This window comes from Amia ocellicauda, chromosome 5 (genome assembly GCF_036373705.1).
Source record: "Amia ocellicauda isolate fAmiCal2 chromosome 5, fAmiCal2.hap1, whole genome shotgun sequence".
Taxonomy (NCBI): domain Eukaryota; kingdom Metazoa; phylum Chordata; class Actinopteri; order Amiiformes; family Amiidae; genus Amia; species Amia ocellicauda.
In genome coordinates, this window is record NC_089854.1 from 38,660,543 (window position 1) to 38,680,486 (window position 19,944).

Below are 19,944 nucleotides of genomic sequence, written 5' to 3' on the forward strand. Positions count from 1 at the left end.
CCAATACAAATGCCACTGCCAAACAGTATTCCACATAAAACAGAACAGAAAGTTAGGACTGATTGAAATCTGTCCAGAGTGTTACTGCATTTCATGAATTAATGCAGTTTTGTTCTCAGATTATATATTTTTTCTTCCTGTAATTGAATAATGTTACTTCCAGTAACAAACCTAAAAATATTTTCCTAAAATATGTATATAGACCTATTTGAATAATAATAATAAAATGTTTTTTTCCTCCTTAATTTCATAATGTGTACAATAGAGGGTTGAAAACAGTTAGGTGCATACATATTTGGACAGTGACAAAATTGTCATCATTTTGAAAGGAAACAATCAAGATGTGCTTTAAGTGTAGACTTTATTTTTTAATTTGAGGGTAGTTACATCCAAATTGGGTGAACAGTGTAGGAATTACACACATGTTTATATGTGCCCCCCCAATTTTAGGGGCTCAAAAGTAATTGGACAAACTAACATAATCATGAATTAAATTGTGAGTTTCAATACTTGGTTGCAAATCCTTTGCAGTCAATGACTGCCTGAAGTCTGGAACCCATAGACATCACCAGATGCTGGGTTTCTTCCCTGGTGATGCTCTGCCAGGCCTGCACTGCAGCTGTCTTTAGTTCCTGCTTGTTTTGCCTACAGTTTTGCCTTCAGCAAGTGAAATGCTGCTCAATTGGATTCAGGTCAGGTGATTGACTTGGCCATTGCAGAACATTACACGTCTTCACCTTAAAAAAAGTCTTGGGTTGCTTTCACAGTATGCTTCGGGCCTGGCAGAGCATCACCAGGGAAGAAACCCAGCATCTGGTGACGTCTATTGGTTCCAGACTTCAGGCAGTCATTGACTGCAAAGGATTTGCAACCAAGTATTGAAACTCACAATTTAAGTCATGATTATGTTAGTCTGTCCAAATACGTTTGAGCCCCTAAAGGTGGGGGGTCCACATATAAAAATGGGTGTAATTCCTACACCGTTCACCAACTTTGTATATAACTACAGTCAAATTAAAGATGAAAGTCTACACTTAAAGCACATGTTAATTGTTTCCTTTCAAATCCATTGTGGTGGCGTACAGAGACAAAATGATGCCAATTGTGTCACTGTCCAAATATTTATGGACCTAACTGTATATTAGTGGTACAATATACATATGCATATATAAAAGTAGAACATTTCTATATTTTTTCAAAATTACAATACTAAACCTTTTCTGTTATAAGGAAAGGTATCTTAGGTTTCTGCACAAAAGATTACACAATGTACCTATCTGACAAAAATGAGTGTAACCCATTGTAGGCTTTAAGAGTGATTATCTAATAGCTTTGTGTGAAACAAAGTTCTTTCAATAATTATTTAAATGGATAATTTTGTTACTTTATGATAAGGCCATAATCTAACACAGCCACAGTTGACTGTTTTTAACACAGGCCATATTTATCTTAATGATAATTGCCTTTATAGGTCTATACTGTTCCCATCTACCTCCTCTGGCATCAAGAGGAGAAAAGAGAGAAATGGGATGAATAGGAATATGTTAACACCATGTTAGTAACATGTCAATCTTTACTCCCCAGAGGGAAGAAATCTGAGAGAACTGCAGAGTGATTTTATGTGGTGATAGGATGGCTGGAAAGGACTGCAAAACAGTCAATAAACAGGTGAAGATTATGTGTGAAATCCTGAACTCCTTATCCCTTTTTTTCTGTTAACAATAGTAATAATAAAAATACCCCATAAAAAAATAAAAAAATAATAAATACCTTAAACGGCAATAAAATAATTTAGAACATGTATCCCCGGTTCCCTGCCTACTCTTGACACTGGGCCTGTGGGGATAATTCATGCTGCTGTCACTGCTACTCAGGAAGACAGCCGTCTCCATGTTTGTGGAAGAAAACTCTCAGCTTGAGCACAATGGAAATGAGCAGCGAGCAAATCTGCACGGCTCTGAGCCACTGAGCTGCGTTGTAGGCCGGAGAGACCGCGGACGAGCTGTTCATTGCCAGGGACGGCCCTGTTTGCCCACCCCATGTCCATAGAAACAAAACAAATCCTAATAACTCCACTGCATTTGGGCAGCAGAACAGTGAACTGGAACCCTCTGCCGGAGATGCGCCTCCTTACCTTCTCAGCAGCAGTTTGGGATGGTTCTTACTCTCCAGGTTCTTGTCAATGAGGTCTGACAGCAGTTGCTTCAGCACATCTGTAGCGTATTCCAGTTTACTCTGCAGAACTGTCATGATCAGTGAGGCAACATTCCCCCGGTCCCTCATGGAGAAACTGCGTTGGGACTCCAGAGTGCGGATGAATGACAACAGAAACACCTTGTTGTTGATGAGCTGCCCAAACAGTTTCAGTCCCTTTTCCACCTGCTCCTGTCGGTATCCGGGAACCTGAATTGGAAGAACAACACTTTACTTTGGATTCCAGTGACACGGCTGAAAGACATCTACTGAAGTAACCCTTCAAAATGGCTGAGAATCTGAATCGGGTAGAGAATCTCAGACAGATGTGTGAAAGGGTGGGAGATTGCCAAATAGAAGTGCATGACCTTTAGTTAAGAATACTTATGGTTAGAGACCCTCTTTTAAATCCCAGCCACAGATTCTGGATGTAAGAGTAAGCTTTCTCAGTGTTTAGGATTGCTCACCTGAATTTAAATTGTTTTAATTGCTAGAATAGTGCAAATAAACATGTGCAGAATATTGAATAAAAAAAAGAAACGTATACAAATATACTCATCTTTTCAGTAAAGAAAATACTCATACTAATTGGATGTTCTCTGTTGTAGTAATGGCACAGGTTACATTACAGTGATTAAAGTGCAGAGAGCTTATGCTACTGCTTGATGTAGAATATATTAAAATCTGATTCTGTTTCGCTCACTGAAGATTATTGTCCACCTATTCTAAGCGGGATATTGATATTGTGTGTACACATTTGTTGTAGTTTAGTGAATGCATTGGAAATACATTGCATACTTGAAGCACTTAGAAACCTTTTTTGCTCAGCCCTTCTGTCTATTCATTCTATCTCCGAGTTGTACATTATAATTCCAATGTTCAAACGGCCATAGAGACACTAAACGAATGCATTAAAATGTGGTGAATGGCAAACCTACAAGGGTTGGAGTTCTTTGTTATACAGGGAGAGGAATACATGTTTTCTTTATACATCCAGAATCATGTGGGAGTTGACAAATCTAAAGATCACTGGCCTGCATTTCTCACCTCCTGTGTTTCAAAATAACTTAAGGAGCCCTGGCAGAGACGAAGGACGCACAGAAAATGAGGAAATTATGTAAAATAAGCACAGCAAACTCTCACTCAATCCTCAAAAGAAACGTTTAATGGCAAAAACCTGTCAGATTTTCCAGAAAGGATGGTCGTAACTCCAACCGAGTCATGTCACTTAAGAGTTTAATTATTCTGCTCATTCTTTTAAAATTGTCTGGCAAAAAGTGTGAACAGAAAACCTGGATGTAAGCAAGCCACTGGCACCGAAACAATAAAATAGTTAATTATGAAACAGAAAATAATTATTATACCGATAATGGTAAACCATACCGAACAAATCTCCATCATTTTCCGTTTCAACAAAACTGATATAATTTGAGATACATTGTCACTTTCACAACATTTTAATTTCTGTCCAGCACTGACCTCTAGGTCCCTCAGAACAGGATGCTCTTCAATGCCAGGGAAAAGGACCCTCATGGTGTAGGTCCGATAATCCAGGAAGGGAATCCCGGCTCCATCCAGGTCGCTGGTCAGCTCATGAATATCAGTCTGCAACTCCGCAAATGCTGAGACACAGAAGCAGAAGTATGAAGAGTTGCTATAAGGCCTCGGGGATATCATAAGAAACAAAAGAAAGTTTACAAACAAGAGGAGGCCATTCGACCCATCATGCTCGTTTGGTGTCCATCACCAAAGGAGCATGATGATGATATCAATCTCTACACTAACCTTGCTGTATATATATATATATATATATATATACACACACACAGAGAGGAGGTGGCTATGTTTAGTGTAGGGAGAGAGAGGAGATACTGCTAATTAAGTGATAGGTGATGTTAATATCATCTGTGTTTACTTTTCTGTTACATATTTTTAATGGTTTATTTTGGCAAACACAATTATTTATTGTGCCAATAAAGCCCATTTGAATTGAACATTATATATGTAGCAAAGAAAGCCAGCGGTACAGTGCACATATAGAATAAAGACAGGTCTAAAACAATAGATATGCTGTTGGCTGGCCAAGAGTCACTGCAGGGAATAAAGATGTTAAGTCGTCATCAGCATTTATAGATTTTGTCCGGGACAAGGGCGTCTGCTAAGAAATAAATAATAATAATAATAATAATAATAATAATAGATTTCCTGCCATTTTATTGTATCGTAAGAGCTACAAGGATTGCCACAAGCACACAGCTGTGGATACTGTTGCAGTGAAGTCAAATTCTCAGGTGTTTCTTTCCCATAGGAATTGAACTTGCTCCAAGGGGTGGCAGTGGGGACAGCGCTTACCCTCCTTGCACTCCAGAGCGACGCGTGACTCCAGGTTGTCCATCTGCATCTGCAGCCGCTTGAGAGTGAGGTCGCTCTCCCGGGACTTGCGCTTATATGCGATGAGGACCACCACGATGAAGAAGATGAGCAGCCCCCCCGCGCTGGCAATGCTGATGATGGCGGTGTGGCTGAGGGGGCTGTCCGAGGAGATGTGCACCACGCCAGGGGAGAACTCGATCCCACCAACCCGCGCCTGAGCAGACGCACGCCATTACAGAGTGCAGATAAGAGGACAACAGCTTGACCATTCACATTAATCGGGGAGGGAGGGACAATTGCATCAACAAAATATAGCTGAAATTATGGCCCGTGGGAGTTAAGAACCAAGATATACTGATTTAAACCCCTCATAAAAGCTTGTTGACTATCTAAGAGGGTTGCTTGTTGCCTTGTGTGTGCCTTTTTGCCTCAGAAGCAGGGTTGAGAACCGCTGACTGAAAGGGAAGTTATTTTCTCATCCCAACACCTACCAATAAGTACACGGAAGCAGTTCTTGACAACTAGCTGAATTTGAGCTGCAGATGAAGAGGAACTCACCAGAACCTTGTGCCGCCCTGTGAGGTTGGGGGACTCGCACAGCAGCTGTGTGTCAGACACTGTCAAAGTGCAGGGCTTCTCTCCGATGAGCACAGTGTAGTTCAGCTTGGCATTGCCCCCCGGGGCTGGCGGGACAAAGTTTCTGCCCTAAAATGGACATTTGCAGGTTAATCATAGCAGATACCCTAAAAATTCAAGACAATTGAAGTTAAGTGAAAAGATTATGAAAGTGTCTAGATATAAAAACATACGAAGTTGTGAGCAGAAGCCGTGCGACTTCCTTCAATATAAGGCTCAGGAAGTTTCACACCATCCTGTTATACCATCTCCTGAGTATGAACATAAACCTCATGGAATATAATTCTTCCTTTTGCCCCTTCTTGTCCACAAACCTTCAGTATGATTGGTGAGCCAGGCTTTAGCTCCAGCACCCCAGAGAAGCTCAAAGTCTCAAAGATGGGATTGGGGTAATAGATGAAGTTGGTGTTGTTCAAGGACAGCACTGACTGGACGTTGTCAAGGATGAAGCCAAACTCGTCTGGACGCTCCACGGCCTCACTCTGCCGGGTCGGGCTCACGGCCAACTCGGGCGCCTGGCAGACCATTGATGTTGAGCTGAGCACTTTGCACGTCTGATAACAAATAAGAATGCTTGGTTATAAATTCAGGTTCAAAATGGCCTATTAGTATAAAATGTGAGAAAACAACCAATCAGGCTGTGTTAGAATTGCATGGAATCACTTTGAAGTGCTTCTAAAAGGACACACAATTTGTTGAAGAAAGTCATCACTGATTTGACATGTCTTATAATGATCTTGTACCTAATGCTTTGGTTAATTGATGGATCAGTTTCATGGGAATTTCCTGACAGATATTGTGAGGTTTCACACTGAGAGGCACGTTAGTTTCCTGTTCAGATTCATCATTGGAAAATGCATTATGAACAACATGGCTTAGCAAAGTCTGCCAAGCAAGAGCAACTGTGTATACAAAGTTATTTGTTCTAATTTCTGATTTATGTACATGTATTTCTTATGCAATAACTAATTTGGATATATCAGGGGAATCGGTCTTACCCTTAGAATTAGTTTTTATTCCGAATCTTCTCAATTTCATTGTATTCGATAAATAAACATGCAGTGTGTATGTGAAGGATTTAATAATGTGTGTGTCAAAAATGCAAAACTGACTGTGTGATCTCCACTCTTATTACAAGGCATATTTCCCCTTGGTGACCTATTTGCAATTCAATCTCTAAAAGAACAGTTTTAATTTGTATATTTGAATAAACACGGTTCAACAGACACTGAAGTAGCTGAAATAAAACTAACTCTTTCTTTTCATTCTTAGTTCCATGTATTGTATGATGCATTTTTACATTACATTATGCAATGTGTTTGCAAAGCCATGTTTTTTGTTTGAGACTTTACATTTATGGAAAAATACCACACAGCATTTTCACAGCATCTACTGTTTACATGCTATTTGTTTGGCTTATGTATCATTGCAGGGAATGTTTTTTCCCTGTTTATTACGGTTTTATTAGCTTTAATGAATCTTCTTTTCTGCCCTTAGACTATGCATGTCTTTGCATCACTGGACACAAAATGCACACAAATTGTATACTTATTCAATTGCTATTGACCAAAAATGCATTAAATGCAATGTTGCAAACTATATTTAGATTGTGCAGAGATCATGTCAGATAAAGCTGTTTGAAGCATGCATTTCAGCATTACCAGTAACTACTTGAAAATATTTTTTAAAAGATCAAAGGGAAGATATGAATACGCCAGAAAGTCTAAAATAGAGAGATAATGTACTTTGCTGTTTAATATGCATCAGTATATCTTTATATGGAAATCACTGTTTATCCTCCACAAATACATTCTTCATGGCTTGCTGCTACATGCTTTTCAGAGCTCGCTCTCTGGTAACTTGATAAGGTACACTTGCTATTTCACTCTGGGCCTCATATTCCATTCCTCTGCAGGGAACATTGCCACCCCTGTTGCAGGAACCTGTGCAAGTCTTCCACACTGAACAATAACCTCTCAGAATTCCTGGACCCTGAAATCCATCTTTAACTTTCTCAGCTCTCCACCACCCCAGGTTCCCAGGCTTCCAGGGACAATACTCACATTGACAGTCTCCAGTCCATTGTACTTTGCTCGGATATGAGGGTTTTGAATGATGTCCAGATTGGTTCCCATCACGGTTATTGGTGTATTTCCACTACAGTATTCCAGAAGAGAGACAAAAATCAACACTGTAATTCCCACACTTTGGAAATATAATTAAATACACAGTAAAGGTGTATGATATCAGCTTGGTCAAATGGCAGAACAAAATACAAGTGTAGTTATTCATGTATTTGAGATGTAATAATTCACAGTTTGTGATTTCGTCTCCTGGAATCAGAGGAATCATTTGCCTTCTTCAACATCAGAACTGTGAATAGTCTATCGATAGTGTACATTTTGTAAAAGGCATCCTGCTGCATACATTTGAAAGATAATTGGAACTCAACACACTGTAGGCTGTATTACCTGAATATGCTCCATTCTGGCTCTATCTTTGTGACTGTGGGATCCTCCACATATTCAAATCTCAGGTCTTTCTGGAGGCCAGCCCGGTCCACACTGACAGACACACTGACATTCCCAATGCCATGTAGAGAAGGCAGGGACCTGCACGTGATCCACTGACCTCCCCTTCTGTTAAAGAACAAGCAATGACAGTTCTTTCTGACTTACTGGTGCAGTCCAAAGTACATGGAATAAGAACTACATTGTGAAATCACATATATTAATAAATGGCAAATACTGTATACCAGTAAAAAACAAAAGTTGCTCATCACGCAATTAAATTGAATTTGTGATCATTGGCGACTGTTTAGGTTTACTTTTTAGTTTTAGCTTTCACAAAACGGTTCTTATGCACTCGTGTAATTTTTAACTTGTAGTTTTTTTTTGGTCTAAATGCTATCTGGAATTCAACTAAATTAAGAAAACAAGATGACGGTGACTGATAAGTGAAAATCACCTTTGATAAATACACTTCTGGTCCTTGAAGGTGATGGATACATTACTTCCTGCATCAAGATTGCTTCCTGTGATGTTCACAATGGTGCCACCTGACACGGGCCCACGGCTAGGTTTCAAGTGCAGGAGCTTGGGAACCTGTGAAAAAAGCATCAACAACATACAGTAAATTCATAACTGCACCTCCCCAAAACAGTGCAGTCTAGTGGGAAGCAATTGTTCTCCACTTGAAAGGCATTTGTGTACCTGTCAGCTGTACTTCCCTACTTTCTCTTGTAAATTGGATAATAAGAACACTGACACACTGTTCTGGCAGTGTGCCACTCAAAATGGCTCATATTTGATTTGTTTGCGTTTAAGAAAAAAATCCATACAATTACATATATTATTATACATTAATCAGAATAGTTTATTTGCTGAGCAAGCTTTAATAGACTGTTTTTCTCCACATAAACAGATGCACCCAAAATACTTGAAATCCCTGTTCCTGTGAAGTAGTTTAATTAGAAAAACCTTGTATCTCACATTTTACAATACAAAACATATATTTTACATACACTCAGTAGGTCAGGGGTGTCAGACTCCAGTCCTGGAGGACTGCAGTGTCTGCCAGTTTTTGTGTCAACAGGCGCTCTCAATTACTCAATTAATTGAAGTATTTCCTCAGTCAGGCTTATTTAAGATTTTCAGATTTTTAGGTTTATAGCAGATATCTTAAAATATGTTGATTACTCAAGATATTGCACCCACAGAACATTTCAGAGTCTGGAGAGAAGTGTGAAATTCATCCAGTTAATCATTTAACGAGACCAACTAAAGAGCCAAGAACTGGGCTGGATCAAAAACCAGGAGATTCCCCAGCCCCTTCAGGATTGGAGTTTGCTACCCCTGCTACATATGGCTATTCTGAGTGCTGCTTTAAACATGATACAGAAGAGCCACTTACCACAAAGAAATAATATTTATAGGACGTAGCCATGAATTCAGGTCTGCACTCTCCTACGCAGACCTCCACACTCCCAGCATACTGGCTTTTCTCCGCCTTCCCCATCTCACACACTATCCTGAAAAAAGATACAAAACAGACCAAAAAATCAACTCCGTTTAAAATGTAATATTTAAAATTCAGGTTGCACTGTTTTTTGTTTTCTTACTTTTATGTTTAGAAAGTTAATTTTTATATATACCTATCTACCTATATCTATCAATCAATCAATCCATGGGTTACATAAAGCATGCACTGCATATATTTATAATGGAAGTTAATCAAGAAAATAAAACCTATTTTGTCAATCTTCGGGTTAAATTGTGTCACATAAGAGACAACTGAATGTCTTGTCAAACTGACTTATGCAAACGTTTAACTGGCAAAAACTATGCTTATAGCATTTAATCCCAATGAAAACAGATTAAACCAAGCCAGAAAGAGATATGCTTCTCAGAACAGTTTTGATTATGCTTATTTAGGCAATATCTTTCCAATTGTGAAGTTACAACAGGATGTGTGAAGGGGTCATTAACAGACAATGGTTACAGGTTAAAACATGCTCTAAGTCTGCTCTTCATTACCAGATTGATTGTTTTCACAATGTTTAAGACTTTAATGCCTAGAGGTACTTTTCATAACATTCAGAAAAGTTAAGCAGCTCAAAATAATTTGGTAAAAATGTCAGGTGCCTGGGGAGTGCTCTCACATTCATCACACTACTTGTTGAAAACAAAGCAACTGCAACTTCCCTGCCCTGCTTGGAAGTGTTAAGACTAAATGCACCATCTAACCACATGGTTTTGTGAGGAAGACAACAGACGCAGCCCAGATTTTAACTCTTCCAAAGGAAACGCTGTGAGACTGCCTCTGGCCCCAGCCATGCTCATCCATGCTCCGCTTTGACTTACTGCTCTGCTGGGATGTAACCCTCTGGTACTGGTGTACAATCCACCTCAGCCACCTTGACATGTCCCTCTATCTCCCTGAACTCCAGGCCAAGGTTCTCCCCTCGTATGGTCACCCGTGTGCCGCCTTCCCTTGGACCTCTTAGAGGAGTTATCTGAAATCATCACAAGAGAGGTAAATGAATATTAATAATCCCCTCCACCAGGACTTCAAAGACGAAAGGAGTGAAATTTATTCTGGGATTGTAGTTCACTGGCGCCTTCAGTTTGCATGAGCTCACAGCACCTCGCCAACGCTTAAACTGATCTGTGAAATTCAATCAACTCAACTGTGGCCACTTTAACTCTAATTTAATTAAAAAGGGTCCTAGATCACAATACATTAATTTGGAGGGCGGAGTGACAATTACTTTGTTGTTATAATTTTTTTTTATTATACTTTTTTTTTACATATTTTTATATAAACCCAAAGATCATTTGAAATTATGAGAGCGCAAGCCATTCTGAGCATGTAACATTTTTGAGCCCTATTGATAAAATTATACTATGAATCTTACATATACAATTTATGATTTCATATGTCCCTTTCAACTTTATTGATTTAAACTGTGCCACATGCCTTCCACATTTGACAGTACTGTATAAAACTGAGCTGTCTTATCCTCAGTGTGTGGTTCATAGTTTATGTCTCTCAAATGCATAAATACAATCTAATTACCAAAAAAGCATGAAATTAGAGCACTCCATTTACTAATGGTCCCTTAATAACAAGACAGGTATCAAATTCAAAGTTCAATAACTCCTGTGGAAAAAAACAAAATCTGTAAGTGGCAAGATTTGCTTACAGTCTTATCGTCTCACCGAGGATAATAAAAGCTGAATAAAATGTAACTTGTTCACAGTGAAGAAAGCAGCAGAACACATGAAAAAAGTATTAAATATTCAACAAAGTACCTTAAAGCATGAACTCTTTATTGTGTTCATTTGTCTGCTGCTAATAGCACTGCTGCTGATATCAAAGAATAACGTTCCATCTTCAAATTGTTACGTTTAATTTGAACCACATGAAAGCTTTTCTTGTTTGTTGCTTTATTTTCCAGCATACAGATAGTCTGTTGTTAATTGTGTAGCTGCAGAACAGTGACATGTCTTATAAAACAATGTTCTTGTTTAATTCAAAATGCTGATGAAAATACAGGAGTGCTGATCTGAGATACAGTGCTATCTTGAGAAGTGAGACACAAGCTGCCATTGCAAACTGGATCAGTCCTACACCTACACTCTGGGGATATAAACATTATTTCTCTGGATCCAAAACTGACAAGTGGAGTCTTTCATGAACACCAGGTTTACAACGTAGACACATTTATTTAATCTTTCCTCCTGTACTGCCCTCCACCGTGCAACCTGCACTGGAGAAATGTGTACAACCATCAGAGAGAAAACTCAGCAGATTTTTAATAGCCTTGGGCATTCGCTGATTTGCCCAGATACCCCTCATTTGAGAGTTAAACCACTGACACTTTAATCCTGTTCCTTTAATTAAGTGTTTTATGAATCCCTATTAACATTTCAACTGCTTAGATATAGCTCTCCTTCAAGACTTAACATGCTAAACTCTTAGGGGTTGCTAAGGCACTGAGACGTACACAATAGTATACACTCAAACAGCTCTGCGTTTGGGAAAAACTGGTCATGGCAGATTTATTGCAGATATGATACATTTAATAATATAAAAGTGGCCAGAGAAGTTTAATAATTCTGCTAACATATTTAAACTTAATTTAAATGAAAACATACAATAAAATAAAATTCATAAAAGAATGTAAACACTGAAAATGGCAAACCGCTATATTTAACGGCGTTATCTGTGTGAAAAAACCCATGAAAGAGGCAGAGAATGATCAAACAAAAAAACCTTAAATAAAAAGTCAGCCCAGTTTCAAATACAAATACTTTGTTTAAAATGCCGAGAGAGGCCAGAAAACACATTCACTCCATTATGGAGGAGGGGGTGAAGAGTTCAGCTCAGACACACACTGGATATTTGTTCAAATGTATAGTTAATCAAGTCCAATTAAACAATACAGCGCTCACAGCCTGTCTCTCCTGATGAGGAGAGGGATGAGACATGGCACAGATGCCTGAATGGTGCATTGTTTTAGACCTTAAGTCTATAAACTGTGAGGGTGGCAAACTGTGAAAAAGTCCGCTTTCAAATTATATATCTTATTTGTGTGGTTGCCAAGGGTTTCCGATAAGACAGGAAAGATCCCTCGGTGCAACGTGTACATGTCGACTTGGGGCCTTTCAGTGTCACAGCGTCCTTTTTGAATTTTGTGACTAATGCTTCACGCATTACCACTGTAAAGCAATGGCAGGAAGAACTGTTTAACCAAGACGAAAAACAAAGACAAACAAAATAAGATATATATACAATTGTGTTTTTTGCCAGGGGCATCTGAATTAGATTGAGTACACAAGCCTGTTTTGTTTTCTTTAATATCCGACAGAAGAGCTGCATAATTAACGTGTGGCAGTACCCATTCCTAAATGCACCCTATCGCATGCATTTACTTATTCATGTTTGGATATAATTGTTTTTGGTGTATCTATATGTCTATATACTGCAACTGTCCCCTTACTACATAAAAATGTATTACATTCTGTTTGAATAGTTCCCTTTACATCATTTATGTGTTCTTGGTGATAAGCTGTCTCAGTTGCAGGAAACTCTGGAACATAAAATATTTATTGCCTTATAAAAGAGAGGATGGCTCTGGTGTTTTTTTTTCATAAAGCCTGACTGGAGTGTGGGAGTTGATGTTATTTTCTATAAGTGTGTGAGGGCAGACAGGTTTCATGAAAGAGCTCCACTGACTACTGACAGCTTGGCGAGGCATCTAGAGCTGAAATAAAATCTCAGAACTCCACTAGCCAGTCAGGAAGTTCTCTGTCACTTGCCATTAAACACATCCCATCATGCACTCGCTTATGCAGAATCTGAACGACTCCATGGCTGCCTCGGTGTGAAGCCTACACGTTTACAGAAGAAAAGCAAGAAACACTTTGCAGCACTTCACGTGTTAGCTTCAGGGCACTTTAATCATTCAAGCTGGCTGTTATCATAAGATTTTACTCTGTCCTGCTGAATTTTTCAGATGTAGTAGCAGCTGTAGCACAGAGGTCCTAGAACAGCTTTCACAATATGTCAAATTAATACTCTAATTAAAACTGTACTTATTTACAGCAATGTGTTCTTTTAATGTTGAATAGATGGAGTAATTGAATTGGACTCCCATTGTGAAGTCAGTGAAATAAATGAATGTCATAAAATAATACACAGTTCTATATATAAATGTGTGTTTGTGTTGTGACTGTGTATTCCATGACAAGACTCCTCAGTAATAGACACTGTTTAACTCCAGGCATCTTTACATCTATACAAGCTATAGTCCATAGTCCTTATGTGTTTGAAGTTCAGGTTGGCGTTATCTTTACAGTTCCGGCACAAACCAAAAAACATCAGATTGTGTTAGTAGACTATTAGTTGTGGTTTATAGCAGGAAAGATGGGAACTGATGAGAACACTAATAGAGATGGACAAGTATAATGTCCTCGGTACCTTGATTTCTTCATACCTCAGCAGAGAATGCTCAGGTACGTATACACACACACACACACACACACACACACACACACACACACACATATAAATATATATATATAATACACACTCACCTAAAGGATTATTAGGAACACCATACTAATACTGTGTTTGACCCCCTTTCGCCTTCAGAACTGCCTTAATTCTACGTGGCATTGATTCAACAAGGTGCTGAAAGCATTCTTTAGAAATGTTGGCCCATATTGATAGGATAGCATCTTGCAGTTGATGGACATTTGTGGGATGCACATCCAGGGCACGAAGCTCCCGTTCCACCACATCCCAAAGATGCTCTATTGGGTTGAGATCTGGTGACTGTGGGGGCCAGTTTAGTACAGTGAACTCATTGTCATGTTCAAGAAACCAATTTGAAATGATTCGACCTTTGTGACATGGTGCATTATCCTGCTGGAAGTAGCCATCAGAGGATGGGTACATGGTGGTCATAAAGGGATGGACATGGTCAGAAACAATGCTCAGGTAGGCCGTGGTATTTAAACGATGCCCAATTGGCACTAAGGGGCCTAAAGTGTGCCAAGAAAACATCCCCCACACCATTACACCACCACCACCAGCCTGCACAGTGGTAACAAGGCATGATGGATCCATGTTCTCATTCTGTTTACGCCAAATTCTGACTCTACCATCTGAATGTCTCAACAGAAATCGAGACTCATCAGACCAGGCAACATTTTTCCAGTCTTCAACTGTCCAATTTTGGTGAGCTTGTGCAAATTGTAGCCTCTTTTTCCTATTTGTAGTGGAGATGAGTGGTACCCGGTGGGGTCTTCTGCTGTTGTAGCCCATCCGCCTCAAGGTTGTACGTGTTGTGGCTTCACAAATGCTTGGCTGCATACCTCGGTTGTAACGAGTGCTTATTTCAGTCAAAGTTGCTCTTCTATCAGCTTGAATCAGTCGGCCCATTCTCCTCTGACCTCTAGCATCAACAAGGCATTTTCGCCCACAGGACTGCCGCATACTGGATGTTTTTCCCTTTTCACACCATTCTTTGTAAACCCTAGAAATGGTTGTGCGTGAAAATCCCAGTAACTGAGCAGATTGTGAAATACTCAGACCAGTCTGGCACCAACAACCATGCCACGCTCAAAATTGCTTAAATCACCTTTCTTTCCCATTCAGACATTCAGTTTGGAGTTCAGGAGATTGTCTTGACCAGGACCACACCCCTAAATGCACTGAAGCAACTGCCATGTGATTGGTTGGTTAGATAATTGCATTAATGAGAAATTGAACAGGTGTTCCTAATAATCCTTTAGGTGAGTGTGTATATATATATATATATACAGTGAGGGAAAAAAGTATTTGATCCCCTGCTGATTTTGTACGTTTGCCCACTGACAAAGAAATGATCAGTCTATAATTTAATGGTAGGTGTATTTTAACAGTGAGAGACAGAATAACAAAAAAAAAATCCAGAAAAACGCATTTCAAAAAAGTTATAAATTGATTTGCATGTTAATGAGGGAAATAAGTATTTGACCCCTTCGACTTAGTACTTGGTGCCAAAACCCTTGTTAGCAATCACAGAGGTCAGACGTTTCTTGTAGTTGGCCACCAGGTTTGCACACATCTCAGGAGGGATTTTGTCCCACTCCTCTTTGCAGATCCTCTCCAAGTCATTAAGGTTTCGAGGTTGACGTTTGGCAACTCGAACCATCAGCTCCCTCCACAGATTTTCTATGGGATTAAGGTCTGGAGACTGGCTAGGCCACTCCAGGACCTTAATGTGCTTCTTCTTGAGCCACTCCTTTGTTGCCTTGGCTGTGTGTTTTGGGTCATTGTCATGCTGGAATACCCATCCACGACCCATTTTCAATGCCCTGGCTGAGGGAAGGAGGTTCTCACTCAAGATTTGACGGTACATGGCCCCATCCATCATCCCTTTGATGCGGTGCAGTTGTCCTGTCCCCTTAGCAGAAAAACACCCCCAAAGCATTATGTTTCCACCTCCATGTTTGACAGTGGGGATGGTGTTCGTGGGGTCATTCCTGCTCCTCCAAACACGGTGAGTTGAGTTGATGCCAAAGAGCTCGATTTTGGTCTCATCTGACCACAACACTTTCACCCAGTTCTCTGAATCATTCAGATGTTCATTGGCAAACTTCAGACGGGCCTGTACATGTGCTTTCTTGAGCAGGGGGGCCTTGTGGGCGCTGCAGGATTTCAGTCCTTCACGGCGTAGTGTGTTACCAATTGTTTTCTTGGTGACTATGGTCCCAGCTGCCTTGAGATCATTAACAAGATCCTCCCGTGTAGTTCTGCGCTGATTCCTCACCGTTCTCATGATCATTGAAACTCCACGAGTTGAGATCTTGCATGGAGCCCCAGACCAAGGGAAACTGACAGTCATTTTGTGTTTCTTCCATTTGCGAATAATCGCACCAACTGTTGTCACCTTCTCACCAAGCTGCTTGGCGATGGTCTTGTAGCCCATTCCAGCCTTGTGTAGGTCTACAATCTTGTCCCTGACATCCTTGGACAGCTCTTTGGTCTTGGCCATGTGGAGAGTTTGGAATCTGATTGATTGATTGCTTCTGTGGACAGGTGTCTTTTATACAGGTAACGAGCTGAGATTAGGAGCGCTCCCTTTAAGAGAGTGCTCCTAATCTCAGCTCGTTACTTGTATAAAAGACACATGGGAGCCAGAAATCTTGCTGATTGATAGGTGATCAAATACTTTTCTCTCTCATTGACATGCAAATCAATTTATAACTTTTTTTAAATGTGTTTTTCTGGATTTTTTTCTCTCAGTCTCTCACTGTTAAAATATACCTACCATTAAAATTGTAGACTGATCATTTCTTTGTCAGTGGGCAAACGTACAAAATCAGCAGGGGATCAAATACTTTTTTCCCTCACTGTATATATATATATATGTATTGTGACACAGCCATGGGTTGAGGGAACATGCCATGGATATGGGAAGAGGATTGATGTGGAAGTAAGAGAAGTCTGAAGAAAGTCTATAAAATGGGAAGAATTAGCCTGATTTCCGGTTTCCCTTGTCTCCACTCACACAGTGGAGGTTGTGTAGTAAAGTCCAAAGTCATAAAGGGGGTACTGCTGTAAGTGTGGTCCATCAACCTGTCCTGGTCAATATGCCAAACCGGGTTCCCAAAACAATCAAAGGCTGGGGTAGCCGTGTATTATTTCATGCTCTCTGTCTTTCTCTTAATCTGTTGTTCTCCAAACTCCCTCCCTGCATTTCCCTTGCAGTAAGACTGCAGTAATGAGGGCCTGTTTTATAGTGTTATGGCACCAAAACAAAAAAGAACCCACTCTTAGGCCAATATAGCCTGGTTTACATAAAGACATACTATAAAGCCTGAGTACATTCCAAATTAACGAGCTTCATTCATTCTCTAATTGTTCAACATACCATGGATGCGGAAGATTAAAAGTCACATTGGATGATAAACAACAGGGCTGTATACTTTTCATTATTGTATAGTTTTCTTCAGAGAACAGAAAAGATGTACAGTTGATAAGATCTTCAATTTTAGAACATTCAAACTGATGTACACTACTGTTCAAAAGCTTGGGGTCACTTAGAAATGTCCTTGTTTGAGTTGAGTATCTGGAGCATCAGCAATTGTGGGTTTGATTACAGGCTCAAAATGGCCAGAAACAAAGAACTTTCTTCTGAAACTCATCAGTCTATTAATGTTCTGAGAAATTAAGGCTATTCCATGCGAGAAATTGCAAAGAAACTGAAGATCTTGTACAACGCTGCGTACTACTCCCTTCACAGAACAGTGCAAACTGGCTCTAACCAGAATAGAAAGAGGAGTGGGAAGCCCCGGTGCACAACTGAGCAAGAGGACAAGTACATTAAAGTGTCTAAGAAACAGACGCTTCATGGTCCACCCATCTGTCAAACATGGTGGATGCAATGTGATGGTCTGGGGGTGCTGTGGTGATGGTAAAGTGGGAGATTTGTACAGAGTAAAAGGGATCTTGAAGAAGGAAGGCTATCACTCCGTTTTGCAACGCAATGCCATACCCTGTGGACGGCGCTTGATTGGAGCCAGTTTCCCCCTACAACAGGACAATGACCCAAAGCACAGCTCCAAACTATGCAAGAACTATTTAGGGAAGAAGCAGTCAGCTGGTATTCTGTCTATAATGGAGTGGCCAGCACAGTCACCAGATCTCAACCCTATTGAGATGTTGTGGGAGCATCTTGACTGTATGGTACGTAAGAAGTGCCCATCAAACCAATCCAACTTGTGGGAGGTGCTTCAGGAACCATGGGGTGAAATCTCTTCAGATTACCTCAACAAATTGACAACTGGAATTTCAAAGATCTGCAAGGCTGTAATTGCTGCAGATGGAGGATTCTTTGACGAAAGCAAAGTTTGAAGGACACAATTATTATTTCAATTAAAAATCTTTATTTCTAATTTGTCAATGACTATATTTCCTAATCATTTTGCTATATTTCCTATTCAAACTCATTTCATGTATGTTTTCATGGAAAACAAGGACATTTCTAAGCGACCCCAAACATTTGAACGGTAGTGTACAGTATACATGATTATTCATGGTTTATCCAGGAAACAACGCTTAATGGCAAAGTAATTATTTCCTTGTAAAAGCTTTTTGATGCAATATAGCAATCTAATATAATAAAATGAACTGAACAGTCAGGCTGAGTATCCTAAAGGTAGGACGTCAAAAAGTGATTGTATGAATATCTGCTGCAGTACAAGATGTTTTAATTACACCTGGAGTTCTTTAAAAACAGCACAAGAAAAGTATCTTGCAGGATGAATCCCTCATATCCTCTTTGCTAAACTGAGATAAAGGCCCCTCTAACTTCCATGTGGGTTTGGAAATGTGTCTGGATGTCTTTTTGGAAAGCAGCCAGCAGACAAAACTCACCTAGTGAACCAGAGAGCGTATTAGCTGCTTACATATCCATCCCCTGGAGAATACAGCTCCATTAATGGGTCACAAAACACTTTCCAATGAGAGTCATTGAATATCGCATCAAGGAGATGGGAGAATTTTATAAAGGAAACATGTGCAATGATTTGTATTGTCTGTATTTATAGCATGCCTGAGGTTTAAAGTGAAGTTTCAGTTAGTGGATTAAAAGCAAGAGTGTTTTCCATTTCTGTAAATCCATCATCCCTCAAGAGGCAGAGTATAGGTATTTCCCATGACTTGAGACATGTGAGGAACAGTAGTAGCACTGAGAGCTGTAGCGGTTTAGTTTTGTTGAGTTTCTCCACCGTTGAACATACTGCCCTATCAGATGTGCTACATGATGCGAATCAATGCTTTTACAAAGTGACCCACCCCCGGTAGATGTGCTTTTACTTTTGGACCACAAGGAACTGAGATTTTTAAGGTCACTTTGCTTTCTTCACTCATTCAGGTCTTATTTGCCATTGAAACATCACTGCACCATTTAGACAGGTTTTCAGCTTATCCCTCCCATGGAAATTACAGGGATTTAAAAGAAAGAAACACAATTTTAAAAATAAAATAATTAAATGGCAATAATAATTAAAAAGGGACTTACCTGGGTTATTTTGGGGTGGGTGCATTTGCTGTTGAGGCCCGAGTGCTCGAGCCACTGGTTCTCTGGTTGTAGGCAGTGCTGTTTCAGTGTGCACTTGTCCTCCCCTTTACACCACACACAGCCGAACTGTGGGTCCGCCTTCAGACACAGGCCACAGCTCTGCCGCCTGGCGCCACATTTATACAGGTGCACTGAGACAGCACGAGACAAACAGCACATAAATAGAGACACACATACATACATACATACATAAAAACACAGGAGAAAACACACAATCCCCATTAGGAGAAGAACCCATAAACAGAGGAGCTGATGCACAACCATCAGTGACAGCAAATGCATACATTACCATATTCATCAGCTGCAATGCCTGCATCTATTTTAAGCTACACACAACACCTATATTATCAAACATGTTTAAGTTCCCTTCATTACATTGCATTTATGTATGTATGTATGTATGTATGTATGTATGTATGAGTAGCTCATAAGTGTCTCATACTTTTTTTAAAGCATAAATTCATACAGATATTTTAGATGTTAATATATAAATCACATCACCATAACCATCAGCCTGTATCGATCCACTGCTGATGCAAGCACACATCTTTCTATGCTCCATTGTGTCGTCCACAGTTTCGGTATTATTTTTACATTAAGTGACC

At 39.8% G+C, this 19,944-nt stretch overlaps 1 protein-coding gene across 2 annotated transcripts in view; it reads right to left on the reverse strand.

Annotated features, from left to right (window-relative positions):
- The window catches only part of plxna4 (plexin A4), a 289,182-nt gene that overhangs the window by 47,660 nt on the left and 221,578 nt on the right, over positions 1-19,944 (reverse strand). For both annotated transcript variants that reach the window (XM_066705129.1, XM_066705130.1), the window contains exons 12-22: positions 19,280-19,470; positions 10,065-10,216; positions 9,115-9,232; positions 8,170-8,306; positions 7,674-7,841; positions 7,266-7,359; positions 5,517-5,756; positions 5,125-5,271; positions 4,546-4,780; positions 3,673-3,815; positions 2,135-2,403 (exon numbers count right to left, since the gene is read on the reverse strand). In XM_066705129.1, coding sequence (XP_066561226.1) covers positions 2,135-2,403; positions 3,673-3,815; positions 4,546-4,780; positions 5,125-5,271; positions 5,517-5,756; positions 7,266-7,359; positions 7,674-7,841; positions 8,170-8,306; positions 9,115-9,232; positions 10,065-10,216; positions 19,280-19,470 — 1,894 coding nt within the window. The remainder of the gene's footprint in view (positions 1-2,134; positions 2,404-3,672; positions 3,816-4,545; positions 4,781-5,124; positions 5,272-5,516; positions 5,757-7,265; positions 7,360-7,673; positions 7,842-8,169; positions 8,307-9,114; positions 9,233-10,064; positions 10,217-19,279; positions 19,471-19,944) is intronic.